Source organism: Branchiostoma floridae, chromosome 8 (assembly GCF_000003815.2).
Source record: "Branchiostoma floridae strain S238N-H82 chromosome 8, Bfl_VNyyK, whole genome shotgun sequence".
Lineage (NCBI taxonomy): Eukaryota > Metazoa > Chordata > Leptocardii > Amphioxiformes > Branchiostomatidae > Branchiostoma > Branchiostoma floridae.
The window spans coordinates 17,781,073-17,798,571 of NC_049986.1; the positions used below are offsets into that span (position 1 = coordinate 17,781,073).

Here is a 17,499-nt window from a genome sequence, read left to right on the forward strand (position 1 = left end):
TACACACACACTTAATATCATCGTAATCCATTTATGAATCATTCAGTTGTGCTAACTTAAAATATTTGGTTGTGCTGACCTAAAATATTGTGCATGTGTGTGTACACACACACACACACACACACACACACATACACACACGCGCGCGCGCGCACACACTCACACATACACACACGCACACACACACACACACACACACACACACACACACACATACTCATACACACACACGCGCACATACACACATACACACACACGCGCGCGCTCATACACACACATATACACATAAACACAATACATTGTATCTCCAATTTTCAAAGCTCGGTAGTAGGGGCATCTTTTTTTTTGTGCGTGACTTATACCTTGTTCGCTAAAAATAGAGCAACCATTTCTTAAAACCACAAACAAGCTGACATAGCATCGTTTCGAACACATTCACCGACAGGAAATATTTTCATGGCAATAAATTCATGCCAAAGCATCATATTCTCGGTGAAAGTATATTACGCGTTCTGCAAATATGTCATTTTTCTCAAAAGTGCTTTATTTTGATTTGTACCACCGGCCCTGGCTCCCATCTCACTAGGGCCGCGACCTACAATTTGTCAGATCGTTCCACATATTCTATAGGCAAAGAACAAATCCTTTTACGCTTTATGTGCTTTGTTGTCTTTTTAATCACGCGTTTACATTTTGCAAGATGTTCCAATTATGAAGTGGAGTATTGCACAAATCCGATCTTGGTCGTAGCGAGGTCGCAGCGAGGTTTTGGCGCGATCGCCGTCTAGAGGAATGGAGGAAAGGAAGAGGAGGATTTCCCATACAAACACATCTCCTGTTTTAACACGGCTATTGAAAACTGGACCAGTCAAAGACAAAACATTCCCAACTTGTGTCTGTCACTGTCTGCGATCTTTGACGAAATTGGAGGGGAGTCCACGACCCCCTAGCCAAACACACTCGCATTACCGTGCAAAAACAGCGCGCGCTATGTAGACTTGCCTTTCGGTTTGTGACGTTTACTTTGCACTTAACTGAGGTGCCGGAGCTCGGCAGAGCGTCAATGGACCGATCCCAAAACCCCGCCCCCTGTTCGATCATGGTTCTATTTCGAACACCTCCGTAAAAAATAGCCATTTCTGTCCAATAGTTATGGGGCAGTTTTTCGAGGTGAGGTGTTCGAAATAGAATAGGGGGTTCTATCTGTTCGATATGGCGTTCGACAGGATCGGTCCATTAAGACGACAGTGAAAAGTAATGGTTTCTTTTAAGACGTCCGGTAAATTGTCTCTAGATTTAAGACTCGCAGCTGTCCACATGTCAGTGATTTGTAATGGGCAGTGCTTACGGTGTAATATTCCCCCCACTACAGGTGTGTATGGAACGCATAGTTGTAAATAAATAGTAAGACGTGATCAAAATTTAAAATGTGGCTTTTCTCCTTCGACTAGTCTGTTTTAGTATATTCCTATTTCGAATTCCAGTTAGGATTTATGTTTGGGTATAAACTTTAGTCGGTCACAGCATTTTATTTTCCAAATTTTAACATAGTTGGCACAAACCGTAGACCTTGTTGAAAAGTAAACCTTAACGAAACGTTACAAAATGTTATCGCCTTTTTAAGTACGATCAATGCGTACAACATGTATGCTACTTTACTGGTAGGTACGCCACGTCCAGTCTCTAAATATGACGTTTTCGTAATAGGCTCCAAAGCAACCACCTTTATGGTGTTAAACATTATGGGATGTCCCTGTAGCTCGGCTGGTAGCAGTTTTACAGTTGAGCTCCTGGTTCCAATTCATCGGTAAGGCTTCGGTCACATTTCCAAACCGGGGCCCGGACGGGCAGCTTTCGGGAGCAAAAAGAATGATGTGAAAGACATCAAAATGTCAAAATAAGATCAATTGGCATGATATGTGTGTATTTCAAGGTATAAATTTAGATTTTTCGTTTCTTAAAACATCCCGGCCAGGCCCCGGTGTGAAAATGTGACCTTAGCCTAACTGGGAGTCCCTGGTTCAATCCTGGGTAGGGCAACTTGGTTGGGGCTGCACCTGTCTTTCGGAAGAAACGTAAAATGGGGGTCCCGTGCGTTCAAAGAAATGCCTCGAGCACGTTAAAGGAGAAGGGCTAGCAACCTATCCCTTTAGTTTAAGGCATATACCCTGCTACTGGAACAGCAGTGAAACTTGCTGCTGTATGCGGCAAGAGAGAGACATTACAAAGGTCTGCACCAACATGAGATCAAATTATAGCCTTGTGACGATGACCAACTTAAAAAATCCCTTTGAAATGAGGTTATTTGATAGCTAATACATTTATATCTTTGGTCCATCTGTTCAGATCTGGCCGGTTACACAGTCTAATGGAAAAGACGTTCTGGTGGAGTTTGAACAAATATAACTACCGATTAATGGCCAGGGATCAAGTGTCGGCAAAACAAACATTTCTCCATGGGACAATATGGAAGAAGGGTTGCGCGTGCACAACGGACAAACAAGCTTAAGGTCCTTTTCTCATGGGGAAAAAAGAGTGCGGACCCCTCAATGAGTGTGAAAACGATATACCTCTAGTTATCTCCTAACATCTCTCTAGTTAACGTTATTTTCTAGTTTTGTATGATATTTGAGTAGCTTCATACGTGTGATATAACAACACTTGCAATGACCAAGTGAATAGAGTGTTCGAATTGCATTCGGTAACTAGTTAACTAGGAGGTTCGATCCAAGATCCACGTCCTAGTCATATCAAAGACATTTAGAAATGTTTCACGACGCTTTTGGTAGTTGAACACACGCCACTACCAGGAGACAAGCCCCCTGCTGTAGTGATTGTGCAAAGCTTTGTGGCCCAAGGGCCAAATGGAGATGGGTGCAGCCGCTATGTGCACCATATGTCGTGTAACCGGAGAGAGAATCTAGGTCTACTTTTGTCCGACATCAGTACTTTTCTGATTGGCAGATCTTCATTCCAAAGTCTACAGCATTTAAGTGGTTTTGGCGTTTCAGAAAACCTTTCTCCGGTGGAGCTACTGATGCGTGCTATGCAGACAGCAGGAAATATCGTATTCAGCATTTACCTTCGCCAGAAGGTTGTGTTTGGGTAGCTTGTGTGTGCATGTCCATATGTATGAATATATGAATAACTCGAGTAGGCCTGGATGGATTAATAGCTTCATATTTGATATGTTAGTAGGTCTTGATAAGATCGTGAAATGATTAGATTTTAAGCCACCTAGCGGCTTATTATAGTATCACAGTGAACTTCCGTTTTTGTCCCATCCCCCTCAATGCTCGAAAGAAGATGATTGTATCTTTTGACCCAAAGATGAGACGGTCATCAAATTGGTCCAGTGGATATCTATTGTTCAGCATTTGTCTTATAATTTTCATGAAATATGAGAAAAGTCAGCACAGTATCTCTCGAAATTCCCGAGAAGAAGAAAATTATTTACCCTTTTCCATCAGTATGTTTAAGACAGACAGTTTCCTGATCAGCTTTGTGAAATCTTGAAGAACTTAATGGCGGCAACTGTGTCATAGTTAACGTGAAAAAAAGCAATACTTCATGTTTATCCTTTCTTACTGTTTGTGAGGATTTTGCAGGCAGCTGTCAAGACCCAATATGTGCCACCAAAACACGGTGTAACCCGAGAACATGTCTGTAACACGGTCCAACCGATAATTTACAAACACGGAGGGTCATGTGCGTAATGCCTCTTCACACCTCCCCAATCCCTGTGTCCTGCAGCCTTATCGTTCTTACACAAACAAGTTCCCTGGCTTCAGACATCCGCCATTGTTTTGGAAGGGGATTTATCGGTGTAAGGTCTTAGACGGGGTCGCTCAGGTTTTTTCGGCTTTATTTTGTGTGTAAAATCCAGATGGTCTGTTCGTTTTTCACTGTCAGGATCCGCTTCTGGTTTCTGTTTTTACGCTTTAACGTTTGAGTGTAAGGAGACTGCATGCACGGAATGGCTGGGGAACAGCGAAAGGCACGGCTGCGGTCAGGGCAAAGTCCACTGCCCTAAAACATATAAACTCTTGAAGCTTTTCATCTTCAACATTTCGGGCGATGCCTTTTTATATCATTGTCATATGTCACTTGGCATTCATTAACTTTGGCAAGAGGGTTTTGTTTTCGGTGTCGTTTGTGTGTGTGTGTGTGCATGTGCGTGTGTGTGTGTGTGCGTGTGCGTGTGTGTGTGCGTGTGTGTGTGTGTGTGTGTCTGTGTGTGTCTGTGTGTGTGTGTGTGTGTGTTATCTCCGCCTGGAGACAGTATAATTTCAGTTAGCTGTAAATAGATCATCAAGATATCTAATAGGTGGGTGGTGGTCGAAACGACGGTCAAGTTCGATAATAGTCCTCCTAGTGGCTGTATATGGTATTGCAGTGGAGCTTCCGCTTTTGATATCTCCTGATGCGCACATTCTATGGTCATTTTGACCTTCGTCAATTTGATTTGGTTGTTTGCTATGTAGCAAATTGGCTGAACCTACGTGATGTTTTCCATGGAACTGTGTCAGTTTTACATTTACAGTGATATCTTATCTGTCTGTTTGGCGAGCCGTACATTTGTCCTGGCAGCACTTTGTGGGGTGAGATGATGCAATAATGAGATTTACTTTTACTCAGCAAGTCATAGTATACCAGCCTGAATATCCTTGCATAGGACACGCGCAAAATCGCACGTACCATTGGCCTATATGTACTAACATGTGATAATTCCTGCATTGTAGATATAGGGCGACACATAGGAAACTACCAACATAGACTGTACATGTTTTAGATAGTTTGATAAAGGTTAGACATCCAGGTAAAATTATTTACTTAAGCAACTGGCCACGGTCAGACGTTTCAGACGGCGTTTTCCATATTGGATAGTCTTTGCTGTTGAGTTATTTAGTTAGAATTGTTGTTAAGGGTTTAATCACATTCGTCGAACGATCGTCGTGAAATCGGATAACTGAAGGCATTCTTGGGATGGTTGTACGTGGGTTCTTGGGTTGTTGTGTCGTGTGAAATCCACCTGTCTTGATATTAAAAAAACAGTCTTTTACCCTTGTTATCTTATTAATTGATTAATTAATTGTTTTTTTCCGTGACTAATTTACGGGAGACCCTCTTTTCACTAGGAGGACCCGTGCAGCCACCAAAATCGGAATTTTGTGATCATGGTTGGAATATGATGCAAGATTTAGATATGCTTTAAAAGACAAGTCAAAACAACATGCAAAATGACGTTCTTTTTTAAAAATTCTTTATTCAAAAATAACATTACAAAACATAAACAAAAGATGAACCATCCATATAAATCATATATACAAAGGAAACGTAAATATTAAGTAAAACATAAATCAAACAGACTGATTTATCCTTTGTAACTACATTTTTCCCACTTTCCCATGGTCCTTGACCATTTTCCCTCTCTTGTTAGCAATTTGACCCTGAACCCTTTCGAAGAGATTAACATATTTAATAAAATTTGATTAAAAGTACGTTCTTTGTCTTTGTAATTTGCTGTAAGATCTGTCCAATTTTTGGTAGCGAGACGCAGTGGAGACGGGCGTTATGAACACTTAAATGACGTTTGCAAAACACCTCATAACACGTACTGTGATACACTCGCATGATTTCAGCCGACCAATAGCCTTGAACAACTTGTTCTCGCTGTCCATCACGTACGACTTACGTTCTGTCATGGAGAACCATAGCATGTTGCTCTTATCTTCTTCTTCAGCGTGATTAAAAGATGCACTTTCCTTTATCTGTGTCTTTAACAACCGTACGTAACAGCCAGGGCTGGCTTGTCAATTCAGAAATGGTTGGGTGAGGAAGTAGCGTGACCAAGTAGAACAACATAGGGGCTATCATGCCCGACTTACGCCCAATCCACGACAATCAAAACTAGTTAAGCCAGTTTTTTTTCGGGCTTACTTCATTGTACAAACTTCTCAGCTTTGTTTTTAAAGGGTGTGTTTGGTCCTTGGTTTGGTGAGTTTCTAGAAATTACAAAGTTGATAACTCCTCGGGTCTTCTGTCAACTATGTGCGGAGAGGACAGTTGTCAAATAAACATTGGTCCTTCAGATGTGGTTTACTGGTGTACTCAGACGGTTAGAGTTTACAGTTCCTCCATGGTATGAGGTCTGTGTTTAAAGGTTTCGCGCCATATAACAGGGTTAAGCCTCTTTAAACACTCATCAAATGCTCTTTCACTTTTGCTAAGTCCTGCACAAACAGGGCTTCTATGTTTGGGCCGAGCAGCTTGTTCGGTTTCTTTGGAAGCGAGGACCGCGGCAGTCTGCAGGTATCGATTAGAAATTCGAAGCACGTTCTAAAAACTTTGTGGCGAGGATTTTTGCAGAGGCCCTACTGTGGTGTGATGGTGTAAGGAACTGGTGCAACGTGTTTACTTAAGTCTCAGAAAATCTGACCACAAACTTTTCTACCTATGTTTGTTGGTGGGATAACTCAAATAGCAAACGTCCGTGTTTTTCTGGATTTATTTCTTAAGGTTTTCAGCTGTCAGTAAAACTACTCAAGGGTAGAAAAACACTTCTACTTGGCGATAAATCATTACATCATTTTGTGTTTTTACAAATCTGCTTGCTTCCTGTAAACATCATGACCTTGCCGACATATTACATTATAAATCATCGTCAATAAGGTTTCAGAACGTCATAAGTTTCAAATGCAGTTGGCTGTAGAAACCAAGTTTGGTGAGGGTTCATTGATTGTTTGTATCTCGTTTGTCCACTTCTCAATATATCAGTAGTGCGTTTTTTTGTATCAATATTAAAAGATTGACATTAATACAATATTCTACCTTTTAATGGTTTGGCTGTTCAGCACACACTGCCCAACTAGACAATACCACAACCACCTATGGAGGTATCTTTATAGTATGGAGAAACTGTAGAAAGTTCCAGTATCATTAACAAACACTCACTGTACATGTGGTCTTCCGATGAGAACACCCACTGTGCCCGTAGACCCTTCTAGATATGAGTGATCTGATTGAGTCATAGTAGGAGAAGGTGGTATATTGTGTTAGGTCGCTATTGTGCGGCACTGCGGGGTTCGTTTACTGCGTGTATTTTTCGCCGATTTTGGATGATTTAGATATTGCCTAATACGTAAAAGTATGACTTAGAATACGAAAAAAATGCACATAACGTATAAAAAATCGTTCTTCATCTCTGGAATTCGTTGAGTCATCTACGAACCCCGCAGTGCCGCACCGGTGCCCCAAGTGCAGTGAGATACCACCTATACGTGATAGCAGGACAATTGAATCTTCTGCCCGAAGGCTTGGAGCAATATTGTCTAGGGGGGCTTAGAACACAAGTGGACTCAATGACCTTCACAATCACACATCAAAGGGTGCCGCTGTAAACATTGATGTTACATTGTTTAGTTAAGCTTACTTACTTTTAATATTGGCGACTTCCTTGTTCCAAACAGCGGTGTTTTTGTCACCATCATAGTTGTCAGGTTTGGTAAAAATCGTTCTAGCAACCGAATAGCTGAAACAAGGACACTAACCAATGTGATATCATCTCAACATCTAAAAGGTAAAACAAGGACATTGACCAATAGCATGACGACGACGACATCATTATCCATGCTCAAAAGTCAATGTCGCAGCCTGATTTGTCCGTAGTCTTTTTGGCGCTGTTGCAGGACGCTGTTACATGTTGCGGCAGAGTATCTGCAAAAGCAAGCACCTTCAAAATACACACAAAACACCGTCAAATGATAGCATATTGGAGTTTTCTGTTACACAACCAGTTAAGTCTAATAAGCATCAAAACGTAAGAAGGTAAAACTTTATTGGTTGTCTAAAAGAAAACTATGATATCCTACTGCCAAATACACTCTTAGAAAACTTAACTACTAGTACTACTTCTGGTTGGAGATCACTTCAAAACCAGATGATCCAGTCTTGCCTGTTGCCGTACAGTAGTGGAAGATGAACGACCTGTTTCCATGGAAGATGGCCCGGAGCATGTACGGCATGTGGCACCGCACCGCGAAACTGCGCTGCGAATTTCTGTCGGAATATCACGAAATTTCAGAGTGACAGAAAACATGCACGGATGGCGGTCTTCTCTTCACCAGAGAAAGAACAAAATGCAGAGAAATCATGTTCAACAATGCATTTCTGTACATTTTCCGAGACTTAAAAAATTCTGAAGTTCAGTGGACGAAAACATTGTGTATTTGCTAGTGTGTGAGAGCAACTACTCGCAGGTGTCATTCCATCATTTGACAGCATTTCACTGTGTGTGAAGGGAAAATTTGAGATCATCTCCTGGAAGATATACAAAAGTATCTAAATTCAAATAAACGACGCCCAAAACACCATTCTGTAAATTAAACAATGATGGAAAGTGTATACAATGACGAGCAAAAGTCCTTATAGAAGTTTTCCGTCAATTGGAATTGGATGACTGAGAAAAACTTCAAGCTGGCTACAGCCGCTAGTTTAAGCTTCAATGAACCTGTCTAAAAGTCGCCAAAGTTAACAGGATTTACATCCGGTGGAGGAAACGCTACAGTCGGTTTATGGGGCAAATCCATTAGCTAAAAGGTCTTAACGTTTATTGAGGAACACACTGACCCTGACCTCAGCTCAAAAACGTCCACTAACAATCCGTGAATAGTTCCATCGGGTGGGAAAAGAACTGGATAACAAGGTTCTCTGTTCACAACTAACACATAAAGTCACGGATGACGTTTTGGTAAACGTTTTTATCTTCTTCAGGGCATTTCTGACTGTATAGATTATTTCACACTGCAGCTAAGGTGTCGCTGCTAAGACTGCCGCCATAAACGTAAAGACCTGCCATCCATGTGATCCCAAATGCAACTATTGTCATACACACATTGTCTGTAAGATAATCTTTATATCTTGAAATTTAGAGATGATAATTGGACGTTTTGTGTAAGGCTCTGTGTCAAGTCGTTTACTTTTATCAAAGTTCCTTTACCAACTTTAAACTTAAGGAATCCTTTTAACTCAGGCAGACAGGGTGTGAGTTTTGGGATGTTTCGCTCGATGTTTGATCACATAATTTTAAGCTAAGCAACATCCGTTAACTAGAAGTACAATCTCATCAGCGTGGCTGACTGTATTTCATCTACAACTTAATGCAAGGCATAAACAAAGAACCATGCGTATGAATGGGCGCTGGTGAAGATGGTATTATTCGATGCCTTTAGCAGTGTTGAAGAAAGAAGCTCTGCCTTAAGTCATTTATCACTATCACCTATGTGTACATTCTTCCAATTCTCTGCCCCTTGCTAGTGGTACAGGTGTCTGCTATGCCGGTGGTCCGGCCACATGTACCAGATAGGATGGGATCATGTCCCGAGATAACACCACGTGCACACGTACACTGAGATTCTTGCAGTGTCCGCCCCGCCCCCCCCCCCCCCCGCCCCCCAATGCTACCTCTTCTGTCACACATTCGGGACCTTTCCACGACTCTGCTCCAAGGCCAAGTTTGACTGTAGAAAAATAACTACCGTTATCAACTCTGCTCTGTTTCGCTCTTATTATTCTCTTGGTCTGGTAAGCCCCGAAACACGTGAATGCCTGCCGGTTCATTTCTATTTGGTATAAATCCGGTCTGCTAATTTCTTTCAGGTCCGATTTTTCTGGACCGGTACGGAAACAAACCTTACCCCTACTCGCAACAGTTGACGACTCTTAGCCTAAGTGTTCCTGGTTGGGAATCGTGATTCGGATCTGTTCCAGAACCTGACAACGTCTTGAGATTGGAAACATCCTCTCTGGTAGTAGTAATGATTTTAATATTCGGTTGAGTTAAGGCGGCCCAAGTTGCAAATGACCGCAGGTTCGAACGCTTACTTACTTAGACTTAGGGGCTCCCGTGTCGTCCGACACATGAGGCAGTCAGGTTGGCCCAGCAAGCTCTGTCAGCAGCTATCCTCTGTATATCCCTCCAGTTGATGTTAGCTGTTTGTAGGTCTCTCTCGATGGTGTGCCTGTAATTCATCCTGGGGCGACCTCTACGTCTCTTTCCCCGTGGTGCCCAGTGCATAACTTGGTATGCCAGTCTGTCTGGTGAGAGTCTCATGACATGGCCCAACCAGCTCAAGCGCCGCTTTCGGATTGTCACAGACACTGGTTTTTGGCTGGTCCTAGCTCTTACTTCAGTGTTGGGTATGAAGTCATCCCATCTGATGCCTAGTATCTTCCTTAGGCATTTATTGTCGAAGACATCTAGTTTCTTTTCTTGGCTTGACTTCATGTGCCATGTTTCGCATCCGTAAAGTAGGGTAGAGAGAACATTGCTGTTGTAGAATCGCAGTTTAGTTCCCAGGGAGAGCTTCTTGCTAGACCACAGCTTGCCAAGTTGGTTGAAAGCAGCTGAGGCCTTCCCTAGCCTGCAGTCTAGTTCCTTGTCCATGTCCCCTCTGTTGTTCATGGAGCTGCCTAAGTAAGTAAAGTTCTCCACCACTTCCACTTCATTGTTGTCAATGATCACACTTGTGGGAGGGGGGTGCGTCCCTACTAACATGTTCTTGGTCTTTTTGGCACTAATGGTGAGTCCAATACTGCCTGCAGATGAGCCTATGTCCTCCACTAGGGGTTGTAGGTCCTGTGTGCGGTCTGCTAGAGCAGCTATATCATCAGCAAAGTCAAGATCTGCTAACTTTGTGTTCTGTATCCACTGAATCCCTTTCCCCTCTGTTGCTGTTGCAAGGACCCAGTCTATCGCCATGGCAAAAAGAATTGGAGACAACATGCATCCTTGGCGTGCAGTTCGAATTACTTGATAGAACATCGTCGAACATGGTTCGGAGTTTCCTGGAATACGTGTCCGAACTAGAACACGAGTCTTTCTAGTCGCACCTTGGCTCATTTCAATATTGTGATGAGTCCTTCACAGAACCTGGCTTCGCTCACTCACTCACTCATTCTGTCCCGTAGCTGGTGGTCGTTGGGGTAGTCTGACTGTCCACAAGAGCTTTCCACTTCTGGCGGTCGTCGGCCAGTGTAGTCAGCTGGGCTGACGTCCTTCATGTCCAATCTTTTGCCAAATAAAAGAGCTATGGAAACAGGTTATACGCGACATTAAGGAAACCTTCTGTAACGAAATATTTAACGATTATACTATAACCTATATCTAACACTACTATAACCATGGCAACATCAACAGGACATCAACATGATTAGGATGTTTTCAGTTCTCCTGGCACGGAGGTGTTTGCCATGAAGATTTTAGGGGGGGGGGGGGGGGCAGCCCAGTGGAAGGGCTGATAGAAGGGCTACAAATCCATCCATCCACACATTTGATCAGACCTGCTGACATGTATTGGTGACCACAATTACCGAAGTACAAGGCCCCGTAGCCATAACATCGTTTCGCCAATTAGCAGTAAACCCGTTGTCACGCCGATGACATGCCAACTTTTCCTCCCTCAGGAATTCGGGATAACGTCAACACCATGCTCAATTTCTCCCCTTACAGAAACAATTTGGTAGAATTGCCCAACAGAAACGTGTGTGGCCAAATTGAAGGAGCAACTCCGTTCTATAGAAAGCTAATTGATTGATGCTGGGTGCTGATAAAGTCATGAGATCCTATTGTAGAAATCCACATGATAGATGATGTCCTTGGCAGGAATTGATGGTTCCCGGAGTAATGTGTAAACTTAATAAAGTACCAAATGCACGTGTAATGCTTATTTTCTTTCAATACGACCTGTAAGCTGTACCTACATTGCAGCTAACGTCTTGTTGTTGGCTTGTAGAGTCGTAACGCCTTTTACCACGAGTTTGTAGAAGCATGGAAGAATTCTATGACACAAGACTTGCGCTGTGTGTCGTCTTGGATTCATAAACCTGTGCTTTGCTGCATATTGACGGAGTATTGAGGCGCAATAAAGTTTATGGGAACATTGTAAAATTTGCGATAAAGGGTACAAGTTAAAGTAATCCCCATAAGTTTTTTGAGGCCGTAGGGACAGTTGGTTGTATGTAGGTGACCGTTTAGGAAGGCGGAGCCCATCTCTCTCTTTCTAGGTTCTTTACCTCCCGGAAATCAGGCACTAATTTTTACACCTGGATGGTGTGAGGAATAAAGTGCCTTTCCGTCTCTTTCTAAGGCATTTTACGTCCCCAACCAATCAGGTACCAATTTTACACCCGAGCGGAGTGAGGAATACTAGTAATCTGCCTTCCCCTCGTTCTCAGTCCTTTTACCTTCCAAACAGAAATCAGGTACCAATTTTACACCTGGGTGGAGTGAGGAATAAGGTGTCTTTCCCATCTCTTTCTAAGGCATGTTACGTCCCCAACCAATCAGGTACCAATTTTACACCTGAGCGGAGTAAGGAATAATCTGCCTTCCCCTCGTTCTCAGTCCTTTTACCTCCCCAACCGAAATCAGGCAACAATTTTACACCTATGTGGAGTGGGGAGTAATGTACCTTTCCCCTCTCTTTCTGAGGCATTTTACGTCCTCAAAACCAATTTTTACACCTGGGTGGACTAAGGAATAAGTTGCCTTTCCCAAGGACACAACGTCTACACGGGAATGCCAGGAATCGAACCAACACGCTAGCGTAACTACTAGTACTGGACAATTCGACGCCACTCAAAATATACTATAAAAGACTTATTGTGTTTTTTTTCTTCTTTTCTTCCAGAAAACACGTCTGTCAGGACCAGGCGCAAGTCAGCATTCCCAAACTGTGCGTGGACTCATTTGCGCAGCCGCAGTACACACCATACATGACCGTCTGCGATGGAATGAGACTCTGCAGCTCGTACAAGTAAGTAAGCCATAATGGCTCCGCCTTTAAGGCGTGGTCAAAAATGTGTAAGTTGTGTGGAAGCATGCAGGTGCCCAAGCTTACGCGTCTTTCAGTATCGAATTCCAAACCTAGCGTCACGGGAAAATACCTCCATTGTACGGATGCAACGGTGGATTGGGAACTAGTCTAACCGCCTTTCTTGAGTAAGCAAACTCGACTCTAAGAGAGGTCGGAAGAGACATCAAATAGTATTACATGATCACACAGGGTGCCTAAACCTATATAGCACTTACTCTCTGCGCCTAGAGCTATCTATCACGGAAACATCACGACCAGAGATTGTACAGAACACGAGAGATCAAAACCGGAAGTTCCACTGCAGTACCGCAGAGGATGCCGCTAGGAGACCTTCGAACTTGACCTTCGAACAAACCAGTTTAAGATCATTTGTATTTTCGATGAGCAAAACTGACGATTCCCAACATACCTTCCTTTCTCAAAGCTACTTTCTTGGCATAAGCTAAGGTCCAGCTATTTTCAATGCCTTCTTATGCGTTTTATCGTTTTTTTTGTCTTTTTGTCTGAACTCTAAAGGACGAAAAGGAAACCTGACAAAATAGGAAATCCGAAAAAACGCGTAAAAAGACGTCGAAAACCAAACGCAGCCTAACCTCTCCTTGGAGAGGTAGTACCTCACTGCACTTCGGGCACTGGTGTGGCACTGTGTTTGAAAGATTACTTAACGAATTTCAGAGATAAAGAGTCATACTTTTATTACACAATATCTATCTTATTAAAATATTGGCGAAAATAACACAACAGAGCCGTAGTGAACGAACCCCCCAGTGCCGCACCGGTGACCCAAGTGTAGTGAGGTACCACGTCAAGTCCACGTTCGACTTATTCCCCATGTCTCTTCAGCCAGGGTTATTAATGACTTCAGTAATCAGCCACGCGACCAGGTCGTCCTCCAAACTTCCCCTCGGCCGTGCTCCGTGTAACATGAACCAGGCCATTTAGCCATTAGGCCACAGCAAGTAGATTTTATGTGTGACATCCTCTGCAGGCTGCAAATGCAATGCAAGAGGCCGAAAAAAAATAAGATGGCTTGAAAAAGACCAAGATGTCCAAATTTTCCAAAACGGACATCATAAGTGTTGCAACAACAATTGTAGTCACAAATCATGGCATCACTATTATCCAACTAATGTATTCCTGTATTCAAGACGTGCACAAAGTGATTAGACTAGAAATGTGTTGTATTTTCTTCAAAATCAGGCGAACGAGACCACCCCGCGGGGTCAAGCCGATTGGGTGTTTCCGGTGGTCTGTTTAACCTAAACCGTCCCGTGTTTACACCAGGAATCACGGAAATAGGGGAAACCACTCAATGTCCTGTCTGTGTCTCAGTCTAGCTTCAGTATTAAGGTCTACAGGATCACTGTTGACTTTCTCACGAGAGATAATGTGTTAGGCCTAGGTACCTTTTCCAAACCGGGCCCCCCCAGGATGTTTGCGGAGAGGAACAACTAAATTATCAGGGCAAAATATTCTCTATATACAAATTATGCTCGTTGTTTTTTGCCTTTGATATCATATTTGTCTTTTCCGAAATCTACCCGGCCGGGCCCTGGTTGGGAATTGGGACCTAAGCCTTGCCGTACATCTGTGAGGAGGTGGATGTCCTTGTAGTGCAGCAGCCGAGCTCCTGGTTGTAAGTAACGGAGGGAACCCGGATCAAACCCAAGGAAGGGCATCTCGGTTGGGGCTGCACCCATGTTTCGGAAGGGGCGTAAAGTGGCGGTCCTGTGTTCGACGAAGTTAAAAGGGGAGGCGTTTCCTGTTAACAGATATATACCACGGACTCGATCCCAATCTAGACGTTGTGTCCTTGCGAAACGTACTTTAAAACTTTCTACACTCCTCTTATATGTAAAAATGGATACCTGACTTCGGTTGGGAGGTACATTTAAAAGGCAGTGGAAGGAGAGGCATAGGCTTCGGCTTCTGATACCGTGCCCTAGGCGCAAAAGATGACTATTCAATGCCCAAAAGGCCTCAAATAGGCTAAATACTTTTTTTTACCTTTTTAGACGGAAAAAGACAACTACTACTTACTTAAATGAACCACATATCGTCCAGGGCAAACCATAGTCTGCCACATGTACAAAGTTCAAAGATAGTTGGTGACATGTTTTCTTCCTATTCGCTAAAACTTGTCACTGAAACTCGTTGGCGTTTTGGCATTGTCGTGTGTGTTTGCAAAACAGACTCATTATACAAATCGATGCAATTAGCGCTCAGTGCAGTCGACATCCTAAAGCCGAGATATCAGCAAGGTTTCCGGCGGGCCTGGACAGTGTCAAGAAGTCGTCATGTAACGTACGTGTACAGGGCAAGTGAAACAAGGGGACGTCATCAACAGGATATGGAGTTTTCAGCTTTCTTTTTTCCTTCTAGGCTTTTGTAACAGGTTACGTGTATTGTGGACGACACTAGAGTGATGCGTAGTGCATAAGGATCCAGAGAAAGAAGTTTGCCATACACACACTTGCGTCAGTTTGGGGCCGTTGGGGCATTGGATTGTTATCCACCGTGTCTAGGGTACAGTATTGGGAGGCGGAACCCAAGCCAGGTAACAATTTTTACACCTGGCTAAAGCGAGGAAAGTCATTTAAGAACGGTGATATGACAGGATTTGAACCCATGACCATGCTTACAGATGACCCCTATTATACCTCATCTAGAGAGTTCAGCCCTAGACGATATTGTACTGCTTATGGCTGCTAAGATTTTACGATGGCCAATATTGACTGAACGTCTGAAGAAAAAAAGCCACATAAACTGTATACTGTATGGTGGTCATGGACTGACCAATGGCTGTGCTGTCTATTTTGACTGTAATACTAGTATTTAGAGTGGCCATTTCACATAAATTTCACCCTCAAAGTCTGTAACGTATAAATGACACAACAGCTGTAATATACGATGTCTGATACCGATACGTCCGGAGTTTATATCCAATGTTGAAAGGTTGAATTTGGGTATGTCAAAAATTTTCAGCCTTGTCCATTTTTGTCTGGTACTAAATTATCATCTTCCATGACACGGATTTCCTAGTACTAAACACAGGCAGGCATTCTTTTACTCGCAAATGTGTAGTTCAAGTTTAGGAATTGTTTTGAAAGAAGTAAGTAATGGATATGACCTTAGCACGTGTTTAGGATTGGGTCAGCTTAGGTAAAAAGGCAGTGGCATTTTGGTGAGTCACACGATATCGCAGCTTCCGAGCCCAAATGTAAACTTGAACCGGAGTAAGTTAAACACGGGGATTTCGGTTGGATATTTCCGGGGGAGGAGTGATGCTGGTACAGCACGGGGAGATTTTGCAAAGAGATACACGCCACATAGTCTACCAACGAATTTAAAACACATAAAAGGTCCATTACATAAAGACAGTTAGACACTATAGAAAGTATATTTCCCTACCATTTCGTTACATAGTAAGTGAGACCAACACTATAGAATTGCATGCCAATAGGGAGGGAGGGAGGTTACAAATCATTGCACCATAAAAGCTGTAATGTTTCAAATTAATGTAACGTTACAGTATCTTGTTGTTTAGAACAGAAAGGTCTAGTTAGGTTTTAGGACGTTATCAGACTTTTGTAGATTGCTTTGTACAGTTCACAAACACAAGAAATACGGCATAATGATGCAAATATGCTGAAAAGTGATTGTAAATGTTATTCCCATGAAGGTTTTGTTCTCGCGAGATTATTTTCAATTTCGGGGCCAAAATGTTGTATAATCGGCATTTAAAGAGCAGTTGAATTATCAAAGAAAGAAACCGTCACTTTGGAGTACCCGTACGTCTGACATTTATGCAGTACATGTTTGAAAACCCTGTCCAAAAGCCATAAGAGTCGAGAAACGCTTGAGACCGAGTACAGAGACCCTGACCTGAGTGGACCGTCAGTCTGCTCCACTTATCGTCTGAATGAGCTGTCAATCATCCTGCGTTAATCCGGGCTTCATCCGTCAAATGGAATGAAGTCTGAAACAGATCTTGAAGAAAGCATTTTAGGCCATAGAAAGCTTTATTCTCACGATAAGATTGTGTCTGTAGGGTTCTTGTTTCAAACTTGGAGGAGTGAAAGTTTGGGTGGATTTTTTCCTGGTTACGGATATACCCCCTTTTCACTAGGACGGCACTTTCACCGCGCTCTCTCTGCGACCTACAATTTGACATATCACTCAACGAATTGTATAGAAAAGGAACAAATCTTTTACATTTTGTGTGTTTTGTTGTATTTTCGGTCACACTTTTACACTTTGCGTGATATACGCAGTGTGAAAGCCTAGGATACACATATACTATTCAGGTCGCAGTGAGAGCGTAGCGCGATCGCTGTCTAGAAGAAAGGGGGCCTTACGGATAGCTGCCTCGTGACACATGGTTTCTCTCATTTAACCTCTCATTAGTTCGTTGGTTTTACCCGAGCGAGATGGGTTACCCTTGACTTACACAACTGGAAGTGCGACGTCGTGATGATATGCCACACCTGTCCGTTCTATGGCTTTGTCAGTATCATAGAGCATGTCAGAACACCCCGTTCCATTAGGGCGGTAACGCCCGTGTCGGTTTCGTAAGGCCTGCGTCACATTTCCTACCAGGGGGCCGACCTTTTTTTTTCGGAAA

The 17,499-nt window shown here is 42.9% G+C and overlaps 1 protein-coding gene across 3 annotated transcripts in view; it reads left to right on the forward strand.

The window, feature by feature from the left end:
• LOC118420783 (epidermal growth factor-like protein 7) overlaps nucleotides 1-17,499 on the forward strand; it is a 65,317-nt gene that overhangs the window by 4,046 nt on the left and 43,772 nt on the right. For all 3 annotated transcript variants that reach the window (XM_035827772.1, XM_035827773.1, XM_035827774.1), the window contains exon 2: nucleotides 12,690-12,815. In XM_035827772.1, coding sequence (XP_035683665.1) covers nucleotides 12,690-12,815 — 126 coding nt within the window. The remainder of the gene's footprint in view (nucleotides 1-12,689; nucleotides 12,816-17,499) is intronic.